The sequence below is a fragment of the Globicephala melas genome, chromosome X (genome assembly GCF_963455315.2).
Source record: "Globicephala melas chromosome X, mGloMel1.2, whole genome shotgun sequence".
Taxonomy (NCBI): domain Eukaryota; kingdom Metazoa; phylum Chordata; class Mammalia; order Artiodactyla; family Delphinidae; genus Globicephala; species Globicephala melas.
The window spans coordinates 27,338,782-27,363,163 of record NC_083335.1 but is presented as its reverse complement, the minus strand read 5'-3'; the positions used below and the strand labels follow the sequence as shown (position 1 = coordinate 27,363,163).

Genomic DNA, 24,382 nt, shown 5'->3' with positions numbered 1-24,382 from the left:
ACAGGACGTCCTTCTACTCCGCCATCTTGAACCAATCTCCCCCCAAGACAGTAAATGTTATGTGTTTTTTTACCATAATAAAGAATAAAAATATGTTCAACATCATCTGACATTAGGGAAATGCAAATTAAAAGCATGAGATACCACTGAAAAACTGTCATAGATCAGAGGAGACTAAAGAGACATGAAAGTTTAAATGCAATGTGAGATCCTGAATTGGATCCTGGAACATAAAGAGGACACAGTGGAAAAACTGATGAAATCCAAATGAAGTCCGTAGTTTAACGTTATTATACCAATGTTAATTTCTTAGTTTTGACCAATGTACTATGGTTTTATATATATTAGTCTTCTAGGGCTGCTATAACAAAATACCATGGACTGGGTAACTTAAACTAGACATTTATTTGTCACAGTTCCAGAGACTAATAAGTCCAAGATCAAGGTGCTGGCTGATTCAGTTCCTGGTGAGAGCTCTCTTCCTGGCTTGCAGATTGCTACCTTCTTGCTGTGTCCGCACATGGGAGAGAGAGAGGTGGAGAGAAAGAGAAAGACTGGGAGAGACAGAGAAAGGGAAGGAGAACTCTCTGGTCTCTTCTTGTAAGTGCACTAATCCTGTCACGAGGGTCCCACCCTCATGACCTCATCTAAATCTAATTACCTCTCAAAGGCCCATGTCCACATACCATTATATTGGGGATTAGGGCTTCAACATGTGAATTTGGAGGGGGACAAAATTCAGCTCATAGCATTATATAATACTGTGGTTCCCAACCTTTTTGGCACCAGGGACCAATTTTGTGGAAGACAATTTTTCCACAGATGGGGAGGAGGGATGGTTCAGGTGGTAATGCGAGTGATGGGGAGTGGCAGATGAAGCTTCAATCGATTGCCCACTGCTCACCTCCTGCTGTTCCACCTGGGGGTTGGGGACCCCTGATATAAGATGTTAATATTAGAGGAACTGTAGTAAAGAGTATAAAGGAACTTTGTACTATTTTTGGAACTTTCTGTAAATCCAAAATTATCCAAATATTTTTTAAAATCTAAAAGAAAAATCAAGGTGGGAATTCCCTGGTGGTCTAGTGGTTAGGACTCCATGCTTCCAATGCAGGGAGCACGGGTTCCCTCATCAGGAACGAAGATCCCACATGCTGCACGGCGTGGCCAAAAAAATAAATAAAAAATAGAGTTAAAGGGGCTCATGAGAGGAATTGTGATCATCAATCACAGGATCAGGCTGGGTCAAAAGGAAGAAAGAGGGGGACAGAACTGCAATACTGGGAGAAAACGGGAGGATCAAGGTTCTATAAAGTTTAAAAAGAGGTTGAGGGAATTCCCTGGTGGTCCAATGGTTAGGACTCCACGCTTTAACTGCTGAGGGCCTGGGTTCAATCCCCGGTAGGGGAACTAAGATCCCACAAGCCATGCAGTGCAGCCAGAAAATATAAACAAACAAACAAACAAATAAATAAATAATACAAAATAAAAACAGGTAGAGTTCACCATAAGTGATGCTTTTTGTTTTCCTGGAGGAATATAAAAGATTAAAAGGTCAAGTGTAATGGACTGTGCTTTGTTAAAACTGAGTGAAAAAGAGGAGTAGTCAGGTGAAGAAGCAGAATAAAACATCAAAGGAATAAAAAAGGGCATATTTTCCCTTAAGAAAAGGAGGTGGTCTGCAGCAGTAAGGCTCCTAAAATGGTTGACACAAGCTAGTTTTTAAAAAGCTTTTCAAGGAATTCCCTGGTGGTCCAGTGGTTAGGACTAGGCTTTCACTGCCAGGGCCCAGGTTCAGTCCCTGGTCAGGGAACTAAGATTTCACAAGCTGCCTAGCGTGGCCAATAAATAAATAAATAGCTTTTCAATTTCTCTTAAACAATAAAATTACACTTCCAAATGTAAACAGTTATTGCGGTGGCAACATTTTAAAACATTTTACTATATTATCACAGTCAAGAATTTGCAAAACCAAACAAAAAAATAGAATAAGACTCTCCAAAATTTCAATATGGCTCTTTATACTAACTCTAAAACACTGTGTTTGTGGCTAAAACACTACAACTAAATAGAATAGAGAGACTATGTCATGTTATTTTAATAACTATTTCAACATGAAAGAATAAAACACAATGAAGAGCACATGCTTGTTTGGTGCTAGTGACATAACAATTTGCAGTCTTAAAGATGAAATAAAGTGCATAAGCTGAACCAGATGTTGAAATGGTTCCGGATTATCATCTAAAGGCAAGTACTTCAGAAAATATGTAGAAAGGTAACCACGCATTTGCTACAGGGAGTCCTCTATGCAAGGGTCTTTACATTGCACTTTACTTGATGGCTCAGAATAAAAGTGTGATCTGTTCCAATCATGTTTTTTTTTTGTTTTTGTTTTTTTTTTGGTATGCAGGCCTCTCACTGTTGTGGCCTCTCCTGTTGCGGAGCACAGGCTCCGGACGCGCAGGCTCAGCGGCCATGGCTCACGGGCCTAGCTGCTCCGCGGCATGTGGGATCTTCCCAGACTGGGGCACAAACCTGTGTCTCCTGCATCAGCAGGCGGACTCTCAACCACTGCACCACCAGGGAAGCCCCGGTCACCTTATTTTTGATAAAGGAGGCAAGAATATACAATGGAGAAAAGACAGTCTCTTCAGCAAGTGGTGCTGGGAAAGCTGGACAGCCACATGTAAATCAATGAAGCTAGAACACACCCTCACACCATACACAAAAATACACTCAGAATGGTTTAAAGACCTAAATATAAAACATGACACCATAAAACTCCTAGAAGAGAACATAGGCAAAACATTCCGACATAAATCATAGCAATGTTTTCTTAGGTCAGTCCCAAGGCAATAGAAATAAAAGCGAAAATTAACAAATGGGGCCTAATCATACTTATAAGCTTTTGCACAGCAAAGTAAACCATCAACAAAACAGAAAGACTACCTATGGACTGGCAGAAAATATGTGCAAATGATGTGACCAACAACGGCTTTATTTCCAAAATATATAAACAGTTCATACAACTCAATAATAAAAATCCAAACCCAATCAAAAAGTGGGCAGAAGATCTACATAGACATTTCATTTAAAAAGACATACAGATGGCTAAACAGCACATGAAAATATGCTCAAAAATTATGAGAGGAATGCAAATCAAAATTACAATGATGGGGGGCTTCCCTGGTGGCTCAGTGGTTGGGAGTCTGCCTGCTGGAGCAGGGGATACGGGTTCGGGCCCTGGTCTGGGAGGATCCCACGTGCCGCGGAGCAACCGGGCCCGTGAGCCACGACTGCTGAGCCTGCGCGTCTGGAGCCTGTGCTCCGCTACAAAAGAGGCCACGGTGGTGAGAGGCCCGCGCGCCGCGATAAGGGGTGGCCCCCGCTTGCTGCAACTGGAGAGAGCCCTCGCGCAGAAACGAGGACCCAAGACAGCAAAAATAAATTAATTAATTAATAAACTCCTACCCCCAACACCTTAAAAAAATAAAATTTAAAAAAAAAACAAAACAAACAAAAAAAAATTACAATGATGTATCACCCCACACCAGTCAGAATGGCTATCATCAGAAAGTCTACAAATAATAAATGCTGGAGAGGGTGTAGGAATGTAAGTTAGTTACAGCCACTGTGGAAGACAGTATGGAGGTTCCTTTAAAAACTAAAAGTAGAGTTACCATATGATCCAGCAATCCCACTCCTGGGCATATATCTAGAGAAAACCATGATTTGAAAAGATACATGCACCCCAATGTTCACTGTAGCACTGTTAACAATAGCCAAGACATGGAAGCAACCTAAATGTCCATGGACACATGAATGGATAACAAAGATGTGGTACATATATACAATGGAATATTACTCATCCATAAAAAAGCATGAAATAATGCCATTTGCAGCAACATGGATGGACCTAGAGATTATCATACTAAGTGAAGCCAGCCAGAGAAAGACAAATGTTATATCACCTATATGTGGAATCTAAAAAATAGTACAAATGAACGTGTTTACAAAACAGAAGCAGACTCAGAAACACAGAAAACAAACTTACGAGTACCAAAGGGGGGCGGGTGGGTGCATAAATTGGGAGTATGGGATTAACAGATGCACACTACTATATATAAAATGGATAAACAACAAGGTCCTACTGCATAGCACAGGGAACTATATTTAATACCTTATAAGAAATTATAATGGAAAAGAATAGAAAAAATATAGATATATACATATGTATGTATAACCAAATCACTTTGTTGTACACCTGAAACTAACACAATATTGTAAACCACCTATACTTCAATGAAAAAAATAATAATCTCTCTTCAAATCTAAAAACAAAACAAAACAGGTTTAGTGGAAGTAAGTATGAAAGAGCAGCAATGGTAGGAAGCTGTGGTCAGAGCAGAGTATTGGCTCTCACAGGTGGTATAGATGATATCCAAGGAGTTTGTGGCTAAAGGGGGGTGAAGGTAAAGGTCATTGTTTGGAGTTGGGGTCAAGGAATTGTGAGGAGGTTATGGTTGCTTATCCACACGATGCCTAATTATCTCTCAACACGAGGACCAGGAAATGAGGTGGAGAGGAAGACTCAGTTGCAAAGCCCCCATTGGATGCAGGAGAGTAACTGGGAAGCTGGTCACACAGCCCCACCCCGGGCTTTCCCAGGACCCCCCACCCCTCTTTCTCCCAGTTCTTGCTAGCTCACATCTACCCCCACTCTAACCTACTTTTCCTTCCAAATTCAGAAATCGGGGGGAAAAAAGCAAAGAAAAATGCCCTACTGTTTCCCAGCAGCACCTCACATACACGCCTTAGGCGCCTACTAGGCACCCAAGCCATGTAAATAATACGAAGAGGCTAAAACACTCCTCCTGTCCCAACACCTTGCAATACAGGTGAACAGATAAAAACATGGGTACAAACACTACATACTAATGTCACTGAAGCAGTGTGACATTAAATATTTATGTATACGACACTCCTCCACAAATAGCAGATGTGAAATAAAAGACAGTCAACAGATAACTTTTGTTTATCTCGGTGTCATTTCTTTTTTTTTAACATCTTTATTGGGGTATAATTGCTTTACAATGGTGTGTTAGTTTCTGCTTTATGACAAAGTGAATCAGCTATACATATACATATGTTCCCATATCTCTTCCCTCTTGCATCTCCCTCCCTCCCACCCTCCCTATCCCACCCCTCTAGGTGGTCACAAAGCACCGAGCTGATCTCCCTGTGCTATGCGGCTGCTTCCCACTAGCTATCTACCTTACGTTTGGTAGTGTATATATGTCCATGCCACTCTCTCACTTTGTCACAGCTTACCCTTCCCCCTCCCCATATCCTCAAGTCCATTCTCTAGTAGGTCTGTGTCTTTGTTCCCGTCTTAGCCCTAGGTTCTTCATGACCTTTTTTTTTCTTAGATTCCATATATATGTGTTAGCATACGGTATTTGTCTTTCTCTTTCTGACTTACTTCACTCTGTATGACAGACTCTAGGTATACAGATTGCCAACAAACACATGAAAGAGTGCTCAACAACATTAATCATTAGAGAAATGCAAATCAAAACTACAATGAGATATCATCTCACCCCGGTCAGAATGGCCATCATCAAAAAATCTACAAACAATAAATGCTGGAGAGGGTGTGGAGAAAAGGGAACCCTCCTGCACTGTTGGTGGGAATGTGAATTGATACAGCCACTATGGAGAGCAGTATAGAGGTTCCTTAAAAAACTACAAATAGAACTACCATACGACCCAACAATCCCACTACTGGGCATATACCCTGAGAAAACCATAATTCAGAAAGAGTCATGTACCACAATGTTCATGGCAGCTCTATTTACAATAGCCAGGACATGGAAGCAACCTACGTGTCCATCATCGGATGAATGGATAAAGAAGATGTGGCACATATATACAATGGAATATTACTCAGCCATAAAAAGAAACGAAATTGAGTTATGTGTAGTGAGGTGCTTGGACCTAGAGTCGGTGTCATTTCTTACTCTACCATGTCTCCCTCCCACATGCCCACACATGGAAGCACGCTCTTAGCTGCTTGACAGGATGGTAGCTCCCTTGGGTTGCTTCCCAAGACCCCATTTTCATTCAGATCAGAGCTATCCTACCCCCTCACTTGAATCTGCCTTTTCCTTCTGCATGTACAACATCTGATAAGGGTTGGTGTGCCTAGAGTTGTAACATTTGAGGTAAAGGAAACTTTATGCAGATTCTGGCTTGTTATGGATTTTCCCTGACAGTAGAGAGATTCAAACCCTAGCCAGTACCTGCCAGTCTAAGAACAGAGACAGAGCCACTTAAAAGGATCTGGCTTGCTGTAACTTTAAATGTAATTCATGTTACTTTTATTTTTTTTTCAAAAATCTTTAAACATTTTATTAACTTTGAAGAAGGAATAAGAATAGCTCCTTTAGAAACTAGACACACTGAAGCACTGATCTTTTCACAGAGCTTCTACACAGATGAAGAAGTTTATATCAAATGGACAAAAAATAGTACAGAAGACCTATACACAGAAAGATTGAGAAAAATCCATCTCTAGAAAGCAGGTCAGATGAACTCAAAGACCTCACTGAGGGCTTCCCTGGTGGCGCAGTGGTTGGGAGTCCGCCTGCCGATGCAGGGGACACGGGTTCGTGCCCCGGTCTGGGAGGATCCCACATGCCACGGAGCGGCTGGGCCCGTGAGCCATGGCCGCTGAGCCTGCGCGTCCGGAGCCTGTGCTCTGCAATGGGAAAGGCCACAACAATGAGAGGCCCACGTAACGGGGAAAAAAAAAAAAAAAAAGACCTCACTGAATGTAGGAGAATCACTGGAGGACACGTAAAGCCTTCTGCTGGGGCATAAAAGTAGGAACCAGTCCATGTAGTCAAGAAAACACTCTTTTTCCTCCTCATCTAAATGCTTGCCTCCAGTCTGGGTTCACAGAAAGGTCCTGATTATTTGAACTGGTTGTCAATCAAGGTTCCCTTCATTTTCGCTTTCTTGGCTTCCAGTTCAGCCTGGAAAGGAAGAAGAGTATATGTCCTGATACATGACATGAAATTCTGATTTTCCTGCCTTATTCTAACTGCCCCAACACTATCCCCTCATGCTCATTTAGTATACAAACTAGAACCGTGTTTCTAAAATTGTGATGAAACTCTAGCAACTGCTTTCCAAACTTTCTGATGTTATGACACACATTGAAGATAATAATATCTGTATGGTAAAACGGGGTAAACACACAGGGCTGTGGTCTATCAGTGTAGGTATCCCACAGCTCCAGGACCCCTGAAGGACTGGAGGAATCAATATCATGACATATCAGTATCCTATTTGTGGCAGAATAGGAGGAAGAACACTGTTCTAGAACAGTGCTACTTAAAGTTGTGCAGTCCATGAAGATACACACAAAAATTGAGAGTAAGCATTTAGAAGCTTCTATAGCAATTTGACAGAGCAATAAGAAAGTAAAATCATCTCATAAGAAGAATTCAGGCAAATTCATTTTTATTGCATTTTATAAATTACAAATCTACTCTTGACAAATTTTAAAACAAGAAGCAAGCACTGGTCCTTCACCTCAGAAAATTTGGTAAGCAGTGCTCTAGATCACTACGGCAAGGTAAAGCAGCTCTCAAAACCCACTACCTCTGTCACCAAAAACTCCTCTACAGTCAGTAGAATAGACTGGTATACTTTTCGATGAGGCACCAATGCTGGGATGTCTGATTTCAAAGAAATATCATAAGTAACTTATTATCAGGAAGACAGAAACATAGGCACCATCACATATAGACGTGTGTGCTCAACAAAGAGCCTAGGGATAGTGCAGACAGTGGTGGTGGAAGCAGTGCTTTAAGAAGTAGCGACCAGCCCCAATCCTGGCGCCCCAATGTAGCCCCACTGTATGCCTCATACCCTGGGAGAGCACCCATGAGCCCCGATCTTGAACTCCTGACCTTGGACCACAAGTAGCAGATTAATTTACCATTCTCGTTAGGGTTGGCTAACAAGAACTATCATTTGGGGCCTGGATCCTGTGGTCACTATCCCAGAGTAGGGTATGTACTGACAGCCACGGCCCACGGTTAGACACCTGGCAGCCAGCCACACCATAACCCCAGACAGACTTCTGAAAGGATTCCCCTGCCTGCCGGAGGGTCTTTCAGACCGAGGAACCCAAACAGTCCAGCCCAGCGCCTGCCAGCCCCCGCCCCCGCCACTCACCAGCTCCTGCAGCCGCCTCTTACTCATGCCTTTGCGCTCCAGCTGCTTCTCAATCACCTTGGCATTCTGCGCATACGAGTCAGCAACTTCTCTCTGAGGGAAGAAAGAAGCACCCTTGGACCAGCAGTCTCACCAAAGAGGAGCAACAGAGACCTCGGGAGAAGTTTATACTCCTCAAATTATGAAATTATTCCTGAAATGGCAAGACTCTGCTCCCTTTCAACTCTTCGGCTTTTCCATAATCCGGGAGAGTCAGGTTTCAACCGAAACCACATTTAAGTAACAGATAACATCTCTCTGTAAACATCATTATACTGAAATACCATAAAGGTAATTGCTGCTCTTGCTAAGGACAGACTCCCACACCATCAGAGCTGGACTGGAAGGGACTTGAAATTGCTGAGCCCAGTAGTTTTTCAACTGAAGAGGGATGAGGAGGGATTTGCCCCCTAAGGCATCTCAAAAAACAGTATGAAAAAAATGACTGGGCTTCCCTGGTAGCGCAGTGGTTGAGAGTCCGCCTGCCGATGCAGGGGATACGGGTTCGTGGCCCGGTCCGGGAAGATCCCACATGCCGCGGAGCGGCTGGGCCCGTGAGCCATGGCCGCTGAGCCTGCGCGTCCGGAGCCTGTGCTCCGCAGCGGGAAAGGCCACAGCAGTGAGAGGCCCGCGTACCGCAAAAAACAAACAAAAAAAGACTGATCTAGTCCAACTCCCTGCTCCTTATCTTACAGAGATGTCCCTGAGATCCAGGGAAACAGGAACCAGCCCGGTATCACAGCGTTTCTTAGTAGCAGAGCAAGATCTACGAGCTTGAAGTTCCTAGTTATTCTGTTACTCAATGCTCTGGTTGGAGAGCCCCCTCCCCCCACCCCGCATTCCAATTCCCCTGAGAGCAGAAGCACTTACAGCCTCAATCTCCTCTTCCTCTTCATCAATAGTAGACACAGTGACAGAGCTGAACTTGCCCATGTCTTTAGTCCGTTTCGTCATCATCACCTGGAGTTGCAGGAAGAGGAATCAGTCTAGTTTACCTCAAGAGGTTCTGTGAGTCGTGTGTGTGAGTGTGTATGTGTGAGTGGGTGTGTGCAAGTGTACAAGCCTGGTTCCTGGGGGCAGGGGACCTCCTTGGGACAGGCTGGCCTATCTAAAAGTGCCCATATTCTAATTTGCATTATATTTTTCTGGTATTTGCCATCAAGGGTTTTTAAAAGTATATTTAAAGACTAGCCTTATTCATTCAATGTTTAATTGCTCACACTGGAAAAAGAAGAAATTTCAAAGGAAGTAAATGTGAATAAAAATCATACAATTTCTAACTTTGCTCATAGAGCAGATGTAGGAAAGAAAAGAGAACACACAATAGGTGTTACAAGTTTGTAGCACCTGCTTATACACAAAAATGGCTCTCTCTTAATAAAGAGAGTGCTCATGAAGGGCAGTTTCTCATGCACCATAATCTTCTTTAAAATTGTAGGGCTAAATCTGTAGCTGTATTAACCCATCTGTCTCCTTCAGTGATAATTACTTTCTTAGGAGGCTCTTGTTTCTGAGTATATATGTTCGTCTTCCCAAAACCCTGGCCAAACTTGACTACTGCTCCATCCACAATGAAGGTCACAGGAGCATTCTTCGGTTGGGACTGGTAGAAGAGTGGCAGCCCGCACCTGCAAACAGAACAGTGAATCTCAGGGAGGCCTCAGAATGCAAATCCCCAAAACGGCGCTTCACAAAGTGTGCTTAGACTCTGGGAATATTTGTGTTTGTGGCAGAAACTGATGATTAGCTCTTCCCAGTGTTTCCCAAAACTACTTGATAAGAATCACTGACCGTTGGGCTTCTCTGGTGGCACAGTGGTTAAGAATCCGCCTCCCAATGCAGGGGACACGGGTTTGAACCCTGGTCCGGGAAGATCCCACATGCCGCGGAGCAACTAAGCCCATGCACCACAACTACTGTGCCTGTGCTCTAGAGCCCGCGAGCCACAACTACTGAGCCCACGTGTTACAACTACTGAAGCCCACGTGCCTAGACCCCGTGCTCCACAGCAAGAGAAGCCACCACAATGAGAGGCCTGCGCACTGCAACGAAGAGCAGCCCCCGCTCGCCGCAACTAGAGAAAGCCCGTGTGCAGCAACAAAGACCCCTCTCAGCCAAAAATAAAAATTAATTAATTAATTATTTTTAAAAAAGAAGGAGCATAAAGGCTCCACTGCAGTGGTCTGCCAACTAAGCTCTGTAGCAATCGTCATGCTTTCTTTGGTTGGTCATTTCTTTTTTTAAAAAATTTATTTATTTATTTATTTTTGGCAGCTTTGAGTCTTTGTTGCTGCACACAGGCTTTCTCTAGTTGCAGCGAGCGGGGGTTACTCTTCGTCGCAGTGTGCGGGCTTCTTATTGCGGTGGCGTCTCTTGTTGCAGAGCATGGGCTCTAGGTGCACAGGCTTCAGTAGTTGTGGCACACAGGCTCAGTAGTTGTGGCGCACGGGCTTAGTTGCTCCGTGGCATGTGGGATCTTCCCAGACAGGGCTCGAACCCGTGTCCCCTACATTGGCAGGCGGATTCTTAACCACTGCGCCACCAGGGAAGTCCTGGTTGCTCACTTCTATTATACTTCTTCAGCTAAGTGAAGTAGACCCATACCCATAAGATATGATTAAAGTAGTCTAACAAACCTAATGTGGCTGTAAACTAAAATGCCTCCTAGCCACTTTCCTGCTTTAATTCTAGTCTGAGTCTTCTGAGAGCCAAGACTGAACTGTAATTCATCAACAAGATTAAACTTATTATAGTTTAATATTCTCACTGTTAACAACCTAAAGCTGGAAATCATATATATCTTTAAATAATAGTCTCTAAAGTTCTTGGGTCTGTAGTCCTATAACAGACTTTATAAATAAGTTTGGATTAAATTACACTATGTGGGGATTTCCCTGGTGGTACAGTGGTTAAGACTCTGCGCTCCTAATGCAGGAGGCCCGGGTTCAATCCCTGATCAGGGAACTAGATCCCAAATGCAGGCTGCAACTAAGAGTTTACATGGCACAACTAAGGAGCCCGCGTGCCACAACTAAGGAGGCTGCCTGCCACAACTAAGACCCGGTGCAACCAAAACAAATAAAAAATATCAAAAAAAATTACACTATGTTACATTTACCATATGACCCAACAACTCCACTCCAAGAGAAAACACATGTTCCCACAAGATTTATACTAGAATGTTCATAGCAGCTTTATTTATAATAGCCAAAGCCATTAACAACTCAAATGCCCTTCAACAGGTCAATGGTTAAACAAACTGTGGTGCAATGACTACTACTCAGCGATAAAGAGGAACAAATTACTGATACACATAACAACTCAGATGAATCCCCAAAGCATCATGCAACATGAAAGAAACCAGATGTAAGAGATACACATTGTATGTAGTAGAACACGTACTGTAGAATTTACATCACATTTTAGAAAAGGTAAAACCACGGTAACAGAAGGCAGATCAGTGCTGGCGAGGGGAGGGGTGAGGAAGGAGACTGATTGCAAAGGAGCACTGGAAACGTCTATGTCACAGGAGTGGTGACGTTACATGGCTCTGTGCTTCTGTCAACACTCATCAAACTGTACACTTAGGAAGGGCAAATTTTATTATATATAAGTTACACCTCAGTGAAAAAAATAATACTATGCTTAAAAACCCATTTTTGTGGCCAGCTGGTCAGAGATGTAACTTGGTCAGTTGCATCTCTTTAAGAAGCATATTGGTATTTGCATAACTGAAGTTTGAAGGCAGGTAAGATTATAGGGATAAAGATATAACAGAGAATTGTCTCCAAATGATTCTTTTCCTAACACATCATTGCCTCTACTTACTTATTCTCGGAGAAACCCACACTGTTAATACTTACTTTGCACATTTCTTCCTGTACTGTCGTTCAATGCCTTCAGGCCTGCACAGAAAATGGAAGTTAAAAAAAAAAAGATACAAACAAATCTCATAACCTACCAAGCTCACTACTTCAAATGCTAAAAGGGCTTTTCAAAAGTTATCCTTGGGCTTCTCTGGTGGCGCAGTGGTTGAGAATCTGCCTGCTAATGCAGGGGACACGGGTTCGAGCCCTGGTCTGGGAAGATCCCACATGCCATGGAGCAACTAGGCCCGTGAGCCACAACTACTGAGCCTGCGCCTCTGAAGCCTGTGCTCCGCAACAAGAGAGGCCGCGATAGTGAGAGGCCCACGCACCGCGATGAAGAGTGGCCCCCGCTTGCCACAACTAGTGAAAGCCCTCGCACAGAAACGAAGACCCAACACAGCCAAAAATAAAATAAATAAATAAAAATTTTAAAAAATACAGGCAAAACTGAATCAAGCAACATATAAAGAAGGTTTATACCACATTGCCAAGTGGAATTTATCCCAGGAATGCAAGATTGGTGCAACATACAAAAAAAAAAATCAATCAATGCGATACACTATAATAATAGAATAAAAGAGAAAACATACATGATCATCTTAACAGATGCATAAAAAGCATCTGACAAAATTCAAAGCCCCTTCAATATATTAGAAATAGAAGGGAACTTCCTCTACCTTATAAGGGACATCTATGAAAAATTCACATCTACTAAGCCACATAAACTAACATCATATTTAATGGTGAAAAACTGAAACCTTTCCCTCTAAGATCAGGAAGAAGACAGGGATATCCACTCTCAACACTTCTATTCAACACTGCACTGGAAGTTCTAGCCAGGGCAATTAGGCATGAAAAAGAAATAAAAAGCATCCAGATTGGAAGGGAAAAAGTAAAACCATGTCTATTTGCAGAGGATATAATCTTATATATAGAAACCCTAAAGCATACATACACACACACACACACACACACACACACACTATTAGGACTAATAAACAAGTTTAGTAAAGCTGCAGGATATAAGATCAATATTCACAAATTAATGGTAGTCCTATACACTAGAAATGAACAATCCAAAAATGAAGTTAAGGAAACAAGTCCAGTTACAATAGCATCAAAAAGAATAAAATACTTAGGAATAAATTTAACAAAGGAAGTGCATAACTTTTGCACTGAAAACTACAAAACATCACTGAAAGAAATTAAAGACCTAAGTAAATGGAATGACACTTCATGTTCATGGATTGAAGACTTAATATTGTTAAGATGGCAATACTTTCCAAATGAATCTACAACTTCAACACAATCCCTATCAAAATCCCAGCTGGTTTTTTTGCAGAAATTGACAAGCTGATCCTCAAATTCACATGGAATCGTAAGGAATCCAGAGTAGACAAAACAGTCTTGAAGAAGAACAAAGTTGGTGGACTCGTATATAATTTCAAAACTTAATACAAAGCCACAGTAATCAAGACAGGGTGGTACTGGCATAAGGACAGACATATAGATCAATGGAACAGAACTGAGAGTCCACAATAAACCCATACATATATGGTTAATTTATTTTCAGTGGTGCCAAGACCATTCAATGGGGGAAAGAATAGTCTTTCAATAAATAGTACCGGGATAACTGGATATCCACACACAAAAGGATTAATTTAGATCCCTACCTCACACTATGTACAAAAATTAACTCAAAATGGGGCGTTCCCTGGTGGTCCAGTGGTTAGGGCTCTGCACTTTTCCACTGCAGGGGGCCCAGGTTTGATCCCAGGTCAGGGAACTAAGATCCCACAAGCTGTGTGGCATGGCCAAAAAATAAATAAACAAAAAATTTAAAAATTAACTCAAAATGGATGAATGATTTAAAGGTAAGAACTGGGACTTCCCTGGTGGTCCAATGGTTAAGACCCTGTGCTTCCAGTGCAGGGGATGTGGGTTCGATCCCTGGTCGGGGAACTAAGATCCCACATACCAAGGCGCAGCAAAAAAAAAAAAAAAAAAAAAAAAGGTAACAATCAAACCTATAAAACTGTTAGAAGACATAAGTATAAATCTTCAAGACCTTAGATCAGGCAATGGTTTTAAAAATATGATACCTACAGCACAAGCAATCAAAGAAAAAATAGATAAATGGGACAATTAAAATGAAAAACTTTTGTGCTTCCAGGAATACCATCAAGAAAGTGAAAAGGCAACCCACAGAATGGGAAAAAATATTTGTAAATCATATATCTGATAAGGGACTAGTATCCATAATAAAAAATTCTTACAACAATAAAAAACACAAATACTCCATTTAAAAAATGGACAAAGAATTTTTTTAACTTTATTTATTTTACTTATTTATTTTTGGCTGTGTTGGGTCTTTGTAGCTGTGCGCAGGCTTTCTCGAGTCGCAGCAAGCGGGGCCTACTCTTCATTGCGGTGCGCGGGGTTCTTATTGCAATGGCTTCCCTTGTTGCGAAGCATGGGCTCTAGGCGCGTAGGCTTCAGTAGTTGTGGCTCGCGGGCTCTAGAGCGCAGGCTCAGTAGTTGTGGCGCATGGGCTTAGTTGTTCTGCGGCATGTGGGATCCTCCCAGACCAGGGCTCGAACCCATGTCCTCTGCATTGGCAGGCAGGTTCTTAACCACTACCCCACCAGGGAAGCCCAAAAATGGACACAGAATTTGACTAGACATTTCTCCAAAGAAGATACATAAATGACCAATAGGGACATGAAAAGCTCAACATCATTAGCCATCAGGGAAATGCAAATCAAAATCACAATGATACCATCTCATACACACTAGGATAGCTATATCAAAAAGGCAGACAATAGGGCTTCCCTGGTGGCGCAGTGGCTGAGAGTCCGCCTGCCGATGCAGGGGACACGGGTTCATGCCCCACTCCGGGAAGATCCCACATGCCGTGGAGCGGCTGGGCCCGTGAGCCATGGCTGCTGAGCCTGCGCGTCCGGAGCCTGTGCTCCGCAACGGGGGAGGCCGCAGCAGTGAGAGGCCCGCGTACCGCAAAAAAAAAAAAAAAAAAAAAAAGGCAGACAATAACAATTACTGGCAAGGATGTGGAGAAACAGGAACCCTCATATACTACTGGCAAGAATGTAAAATGGTGCAACTCCTTCTGAAACCACTCTACAAGGTCCTCAAAAGGTTAAACACAGAGTTACCATATGATCCAGCAACTCATACATGAGAAGCAAAAGCATGTTCACACAAAAACTTGTACACAAATGTTTACAGCAGCATTAGCCATAATACTTTAAAAAGTTAGTTAAAAAAAACAACAACACAGGACTTCCCTGGTGGCGCAATGGTTAAGAATTCGCCTGCCAATGCAGGGGACATGGGTTCGAGCCCTGGTCCAGGAAGATCCACATGCCACGGAGCAACTAAGCCCGTGCGCCACAACTACTGAGCCCGTGAGCCACAACTACTGAAGCCCGTGCACCTAGAGCCCGTGCTCTGCAACAAGAGAAGCCACCACAATGAGAAGCCCGTGCACCACAATGAAGAGTAGCCCCCATTTGCAGCAACTAGAGAAAGCCTGTGCACAGCAACGGAGACCCAACACAGCCAAAAATAAATAAATAAATAAATGAAAGCCCAAATGTCCATCAACTGATGAATGGATAAACAAAACGTGGTGTATCCATACAATGGAATATTATTCACCCATAAAGAGGAATGATGGGGCTTCCCTAGTGGCGCAGTGGTTAAGAATCTGCCTGCCAATGCAGGGGACACGGGTTCGAGCCCTGGTCCGGGAAGATCCCACATGCCGTGAAGCAACTAAGCCCATGTGCCACAACTACTGAGCCTGCGAGCCTAGAGCCTGTGCTCCGCAACAAGAGAAGCCACCGCAATGAGAAGCACACACACTGCAACAAAGAGTAGCCCCTGCTGGCTGCAACTAGAGAAAGCCCATGCGCAGCAACGAAGACCCAAAGCAGCGAAAAAAAAAAAAAGAATGATTTATTGAGTCATTCTACACATGGATGAATCTTGAAAATATACTAAACGGAAGATGCCAGACACAAAAAGCTACAGGGACTTCCCTGGCAGTCCAGTGGTTGGGACTCCATGCTTCCACTGCAGAGGCCATGGGTTCAATCCCTGGTCGGGGAACTAAGATCCCGCAAGCCGCATGGCACAGCCAAAAAAGAAAAAATGTTCATCTTCTTGAGATATGGAGACTCTAATACAAATAAGACAAGGGTTTTAAGTGGTACAATTATAAAGAAGTGATTAATAGGAGCTAGATATTTAGACTTAATGGACCTTGATTTTCTTTCTTGTCCTTAATCTCCAGGAATATGTGAGATAGGAAAGGCCAAAGACAAAATAAAACATTCTTCCTGGTTGTGGTAGCAGCATCTAAGATGGCCCCAATGATTCTTGCCCCCTGGTATTGACATAATAAAGTCAATAATCCTTGTATAATGCCCTCCCACAATGAACACAGCTGACTTGTGACACCAATAAGACACTGAAGAAGTGATGGTGTGTAACTTCTGAGTCTTGGTCATAAAAGACATTATAGCTTCCAACTCGCTCTCTCTTGGATTACTCACACTGTGGGAAGCCAGCTGCCATGTTACGAGGATACTCAAGCAGCCCTATGCAAGATCCTTGTTCTAAGGAACTAATGCTTCTTCCCAACAGTTAGCACTCAGCTGCCAACCATGTGAGTGAACCACCTTGGAAGTGGAACATCCAGCCCTAATTAAAGACTTCAAATAACTGCACCCATGGTCGACCTCTTAACCACAGCCTCATGAGAGACCATCCAGCTAAGCTGTTCTTAAGTTCCTGACCCACAGAAACTATATGAGATGATCAATGTTTGCTGTTCAAAAAAACAAACAACAACAACAAAAAACCATAGGAATACCAGGAGATGAGGATGAACAGGTAGGCTAGGGCCAGATCATAGAGAGCCTTCAGACTTGGATTTTATCCTGCTAGCCAGGATTTTTTAAATTGCGCTCCACAATGATCCCTAAATGAAATCGGATAGGAGAAAGGGGAGAAGTCCTTAATGGGTTGGGCTCAACTCTTCCCCAATCAGAGAAGCTTCTTGCTTATTTATACTTCTGGTAAAAATTTCATTTGAAGAAAGGATTCATTGCTTAAAAACGTTTGAAAGGCACTGCTGTAGGTGATGAAGAGTCACTGAAAGATCTGAAGCAGGAAACTGACATCACGTGCATGTGAGATCATTCAGGCAGTAGACGATAGTCTGGAGGAGAGCGGGGGGTGGTGGGGGGAGGTAAGAGGACACTTCGATAGCCCAAGCAAGTGTTGTTGGGTACCAGAATGATGGCAGTGTGGCTGGGCTGAACAGGAGGAGGCAGCCACAAGACAGACTAGAAGGTAGAATCGACAGTACGTGGTGAGTGACTGGATGTGTGCAGGGGATGGTGGGGGGCAGGGATGGATGAGACAAAGACAGGACTGGCTCCCAGATTTCTGCCCCGGGCCACTGCGTGAATGGTGATGTCATCGTAGGAGGAGGAAAAAGAAGGAATTGTGTTTAGCTGACACCTTCAGAGACCTGACTGCAGTGGCTTCAACACAAGAGTTTCTTCTCATGTAAAATAAGTGTAGAGGAAGGCGGTTCCTGGTAATGGTTGAGACCCAAGGATAGCATGGCAAAAACTCTGCAATCCTTGTGGCCTTCCCTTTCTAGTCCCAGGATGGCTGCTGGTGCTCCAATTATCACGCCCGTTTTCCAAAAAGCAGGAAGGAATGAGAAGAGTAAAAAGGACTTTCCTTGGAAGCCCCACCCAACAACTTCTACTTCTGTCCATTTTACTTGGCAAAAGCTAAGTCACGTTCAGAATCTTAGGGGGTTTTTGGAGTGGGGAGAAGCTGGAATATGTGCCCTATCTTTACAGACACTGGTATATAGGCAGGTAAAATAGAAGAGAGTTGGAGTGGTGCTGAGTGAACCAATCTGTGGGATTTTCCACGTTAGAGAAATGAGTTTGGCTTTAGTCATGCTGTATCTGAGGTAGAACATCAGGTGAAGAGGTAGAATAGGTAGTTAGATATACAGTTCTGGGCACAAGAGAGAAACGGAGGCAGATCTAGATTTTGTGAGTCATCAGCATATAAGCGTAACTGATGCCACAAGAGGTGGTGAGGATGGCCAAGGAGAGTACAGAGAGAGAGGGGATAAAATCAAGGTCAGAACCCTGGGGAATGCCAACATTTAAGGGGCAGGAAGAAGAATCCAGAAGACTGAGAAAGCCAAAGAAGTAGAAGGAGAATCACAAGAGTAGCTTCACAGAAGTCAAGGAAGGAGACAGCATCAAGGGAGGCATATGGTCAACAAAGATCCAGACAGAAAAGCACCCACTGGATGGGTAACTGGGGAAGCAATGGATGAGGGAGGGAAGGTACCAGGGAACAACAGAGTCAAAGGAGAGGTACTTTAGAATGGAAGACTTGGAGGTGGAAAGTGACAGGCTCCAGGGCACGCATTAGGCAGACTGCCATATTTTCCGTAACTGGGGCTCCCACACTCATCTGGCTAAAGAATAGGAGGGGTAAGATCAGACTGAAATTTCACCCCTGATAAGAAAGGAGCATGCTAAAGTGGGCCCTTGGAAAGACAGTTCAAGATTAGAGCAGGAACCATGTCAACCAAGGGGGAAGTCTACCATGCCTTGTGGGTAAACTCTGAGAACTCTGTGGCCCAACAGAGTCACTTGGCCAGAGGTCGCCGGCCTGTGCAACACCTGGCACTAAGGCTGGCCCAAATCTGGCTCACTTCCAGGATCAGGCTGACTGGATTCCAGGGTTGCCACTTCCGCCTAGGGCCTCCCAGTTTTCTGGCCTACAGGTGACGGCATCTGCCTTACAGTGCCATAGGAGCCTGTGGCCTAGTTGTGTTGTTAGATTACTTTCTGTATTAACTAATATATATACATTTAATACATATTATCTAGAAGTGTTATATATAATTATGACGTATGTAATAAATATTTTAGCAATCCTAAAGACAGTCAGTTGAGAATTTTCAAAATCAGAAACCTAAATAAAGGTTAATAGAGGGAGAAACAGCACAAGAGAATGGATTAGCTTTAGATAGGGCGTGTTATTTATAAACCTTCCTATATACCACAATGGAGGACTTCCCCAATGTTACCTGGAGGGCCTTCCTTTGTGAATTTCATATGTTTTATAATCTGTGTCCCCACTTGTATCCTGTATATAAGCAATTTTCTCTTCAACTACATAATTCTAGAAGCCCAGTTGTCACAGTGGTGCCTGATTTGGTACTGAATGTCGCCTAGCAATAGTTTCTAACTGTTTTCATTAGTGTGGGCTGATAACAGTTTGGTTTCTTAAATAAACATAGCTAGATGTCAGCCTGTAGCTTTTTCCGATTCAACACTAGAATATAAGCTCTGTACAGGCAAGGTTCTTTGCTTGTTTACTGGTTGTACTGGTTTGGATAGTGTCCCTTAAAAAGTTATGTCCTTCCAGGAACCTCAGAGTGTGACCTTATTTGAAAAGAGGGTCATTGCAGATATAATTAGTTAAGATGAGGTCACAGAGATGAGCAGAATGTTCCCTTAATTTACTATAACTGGCGTCCTTATAAGAAGAGAAGAAACACAGAGACAGAAACACAGGGAAAAAGCCATACAATGATGCAGACAGAGGCTAGAGTGATGCACCTACAAGTCAAGAAATGTCAGGGACTGCCGGCAAACACCAGAAGCTAGGCAGGGGCAAGGAAGGCTCCTCCCCTAGAACCTTCAGAGACAGCATGGCCCTACCGACACAGTAATCTCAGATTCCAGCCTCTAGAACTGTGAGACAATTCATTTCTGTTGTTTTAAGCCGCCTAGTTTATGGTACTTGGTTATAGCAGCCCTAACAAACTAATATACTAGTATATCCCAGACTTTTAGGACAGTACCTGGCACACAGTAGGAGCTCAATAAATGAAACATTTGCTGAATGAATGACTGGACTTAGAGCAGGATGACGTCTCTGTGGCATTTGGGACCTGTTGATGACCATCCCCTTCCCTCACTTCTTGAAATTCTCTCCTCTCCTGTTTTCCACATCACCAGGTTCTCCTGGTTATGTTCCAATTATTTTGTCTGCTTTTCAAACATCAATGTTTCCCAGGATTATGTCTTCAATCCTCTCTTCTTGCTCCACACACTTTCCATGTAACTGTATCCCTTCCCAGGTTTCAACTCTCCATATACACCAAGGACTCCCAAATCTAAAACAGATCTAACCGTGTCACTCCTCTACTTAAAAAAAGAAGATGGCTATTGCCTAAAGATAAAGTCCAAACTTGTCTACTTTAGCATTCTACTCTGTCCTCACCCCAGGATGCATGAACCCCTTCCTGTAAAGTAACTTAGGCTCTAGCCACAAGGGACTACTTAAATTTCCCAGGCACACCATATTTGATGCTTTTAATGCTTCCAGAGTCCCTCCACCTGGAATGCTCCTCCATCTACTTGGTGAAATCCTAGTTCAAGGCCAAACACAAATGCCACCATCTTTTGGTATCCTTCTTGACCACTATTCAGGCAAGATGATCTGCTGCTGTCTGTTTTCCCATAGGCTTCTGTTCACCACACCAGAATTTTATCATATCACAATAGGTAATCTGTTCCCTCACTGAGCCATGAGCTCTTTCATGGTATATAAGGACAGTGCCTTATTTATCTTTGCTGATCCAGTCCCTAGCTCAGTGCCCGGCACCTGGTGTGCTGGAGATTACAGGTTGAACGAACTCATTCTACTTGCAAAAACCCCAAATTACAGCTATCAAATGGCAACAGAATCACATCTCAGCACCACTTCAACAAAGCACAATAAAGATACGGCTACATTAACAGAAGTTAGAGACCCACCACAAATGTCAAAGTACTGGGCCCCAAATGGATGACCTGGTCCACACTAGATGGGGTATTTCTACTCCTCAGAACTAGACCCCAAGACAACCAGGAAATCCTAGACAGAGAACATCAACCTCTTACCTCCGAAGATACATAGTCTCCTCGTCTTCTGTGTTACAAAACTTGTGGGCGTGTTTGGCAGCATCAATCACACGGGACCGATCCCGGGGCCTCATGGGTAATTTCTCCAACTGACAGTCTGACGGAATGGAGAAAGATTTGGTCACGAGAGCCACTGAAAAATACCCTGAGGCAATCAGAAGCTTTCAGTGGAGCCCTTAGCACTTTAATTTTTACTATAATTATCACACCTATTGAAGCCTATTATTGAATGTTCCAACTAAAAATGACTTGGTGTCAGGACACCTGGATTTTAGCCCCAGCTCTGGCTAATCACTTCCTCTCTAGGGCTCTTTCTCCTTACTTGATTATATTATCTCAAAAGTCCTTCCCAGCACTGCAATTCAAGTTTTCTATGAGTATTTCTGATCCTGGTACACTTGGCTTGTGCTGTAATGCATTAGAATGAGAAGAGACGATCAAGCGTCCTGGAATGCCTATGAGGAAGGCATTGATTGGAAAAGTTGGATAAGTGCTTCGGAAAGGAGAGAGTGGGTAGGCGGTATGCTATTATATATATGGTATGTGAATGATCCATCCCAGTTAGGGGAGTTCTGATCCAAAAACAATGAAAACATACAGGAAATAAATTAGGTACAGGTATAAAGCAGACGGAAAATTGATACAATGCAAATTAAGTACCTAAAGGATGACAGAGAAGTCAAGTGATCAGAGTGATTGCAGATTCATGGAGGAGGTGGAGAGGGGAGTTAGCATGAGGCAGTTTGCACATCAGCTCGTGACTCTTCTCAACGACCTGCCGGAGTAGACATTTACTATTCCTAGCTTAAAGGTAAGGGAATTGAGGATTAGGAAGGCTAAGAGATCGGCCACGCATTTAATAGGAAGCAGAACAAGAATTCAGACCCATCTCTAAGTGATCAAAAGGGAATTCATTTACTCAGTAAATACGGGAGGGCCTTCTATGTACCAGGCACAGTTGGAACACTGTGCTAAAGATTCAGCAAAGAAAAGAGCAGACAAAGACCCCGACCTGATGAAGTTTACGGGCCAGCAGAGGAGGCAGAAATTTTCAAATTAATAATTATATAACATGATCTTGGATAATGATAAGTGCTAATAAAAAAAGTTAGACAAGATATTAAGAGGATGCACAGTGATCCAGATAGTGATAAGTGCTACCCAGAAAAATCAGGCACGGTAAGAGGACAAAGAGTGACGGGGTGCTATTTTAGATAAGGTAGTCACGGAAGGGTTCTCCAAGGCAGTGACATTTCAGCAGAGACCTGAATGAAGTAAGGGGGCATGGAGGGGAAAGGGTTTGAGGCAGAAGAAATACCGATCCCAAAGGCCCTGCAGGCAGGAACATTTTGACAAGACAGAAAAATCAAAAAGGCCGCTGTAGCTGGAGTGCAGTGAGCAAGGGGAAGAGTGTTAGGAGATGAAATCTGAGAGGTAGCTGGAGGTCTGATCACACAGGGTCTCGTTATGGACTTTGGTCTTATTCTTGGCATTACAGGAAAACACTGGTTTGGAACAGGACTCTGGGGACAAAGAGTGGTGAGCAAGAGACTACTGTGGCAATCCAGGTGAGGGATGGTGGTGGCTTGGAGAAATGGAGGTGGTAAAAAGTAGATTCTAGATAGATTTTCAAGGAAGCACCTGCAGAATTTGTTGATGGACTGGATGGAGAAGTCAAGAATGATTCTGAGATACTCTGTGAAGAGTGGTACCACTGACTGTGATAGGGAAGTCGGAGAGGTACAGTGGAGAGCAAGAAAGTAGGAGATCATGAAGTTAATTTTGAACATGGTCTCCCTCTCTCTCTTTTTTTAATTTTAAAAAAAATTTTATTTAAGTATAGTTGATTTACAGTGTTGTGAGAACACGGTCTCTTTAAGTGGTCCATTAGACATCCAAATGGAGACGCTGAGTAGGCAGCTGGAGTTTGAGAAGAGGTTCAGGTTAAAGAGGAACATTTGGGAGTCATCAGCATAAAAAAGGTATTTAAAGCTTGGGAATGGTTGAGATTGCCTAAGGAGTGAGTACAGATTGAGAACAGATGAGAGGACTGAGCCGTAGGGCCGTGCAATGCATAAAAGTCTGAGACAGAAAAAGGAGCCAAGGGCTTCCCTGGTGGTGCAGTGGTTGAGAGTCCGCCTGCCGATGCAGGGGACACTGGTTCGTGCCCCGGTCCGGGAGGATCCCACATGCCGCGGAGCGGCTGGGCCCGTGAGCCATGGCCGCTGAGCCTGCGCGTCCGGAGCCTGCGCGTCCGGAGCCTGTGCTCTGCAACGGGAGAGGCCACAACAGTGAGAGGCCCGCGTACCACAAAAAAAAAAAAAAGGAGCCAGACACTGAGAGGGGGGAAATCAAGGTAGGAGAAAAATCAGTAAAGTGTGGAGTCTTGGATGCAAATGAAGGGTTTCAAGAAGGATGGAGTGATCATCTGTCAAATGCCACTGAGAGGGGATTTAAATGAGCACTGATAATTGACCACTGGAACTGGTAACACGTTCGTTAGTAACTTTGACAAATATGATTTGGATGGTGAGGTGAGAAGGAAAGCCTGCTTGAAGTGAGGGCAAGAAGGAATGGGAAGTGAGGATGCAGAGACAGCCCATATAGGTAATTCTTTTTAGAAGTTTTGCTATAAAAGAAGCAAAGAAATGAGGTTATAGCTGGAGGATCAATGCGGGTAGGAGGTTATTTTCATGTAACATCAGAGCTGTTACAATATACTTGTATCCGGCAGAAAGGTTACAAAGTTTCTAGACGCAGAGTGGGAGGAGAGTGAGTATATTTTTTATGGAAGAGGAATTTAGTTTTGAGAGAGTTCTGGATACAGAATCACAAGGTTAAACAGAAAACCGAAAAGCTGCCCTGGAGTGGGGCGGGCTGGGTACGGAGGATTTTGATGGAGAGGGAAATCCTCGCATAGACTCGGCTGCCAGATCACAGCCAGAGGAAATGCGCCCTCGAGAACCCGAAGTTTAGCTCCTTTCAGACTACTCACCCAGCACCAGGACCATCTGGCCGCATAAACAGTAGTAGACGTGAAGGGGCTTCTCGCCGTCGTCATACTCCTCGCGATCCCGGGTATCGGAGCAGACTACGGACCGGGAAACTACTTTAGGCATAGTTCAGAGCAGCACCGGAAAATGAAGGCAAAAGTAAGAGTCGCGCAGAAATGACGTCATCCAC

General features: G+C 43.5%; 1 protein-coding gene across 1 annotated transcript; it reads right to left on the bottom strand.

Moving 5' to 3' along the window:
* Window positions 1-6,807: 6,807 nt before the first annotated feature.
* On the bottom strand, window positions 6,808-24,350 carry STEEP1 (STING1 ER exit protein 1). Its single transcript, XM_030849787.2, has 7 exons — window positions 24,195-24,350; window positions 21,179-21,296; window positions 12,150-12,191; window positions 9,776-9,914; window positions 9,157-9,246; window positions 8,248-8,340; window positions 6,808-7,037 (listed from the first exon to the last, which is right to left on the bottom strand). The coding sequence occupies exons 1-7, from the start codon at window positions 24,316-24,318 to the stop codon at window positions 6,975-6,977; spliced, it is 669 nt and encodes a 222-aa protein (XP_030705647.1). The 5' UTR covers window positions 24,319-24,350; the 3' UTR covers window positions 6,808-6,974.
* Window positions 24,351-24,382: the final 32 nt, after the last annotated feature.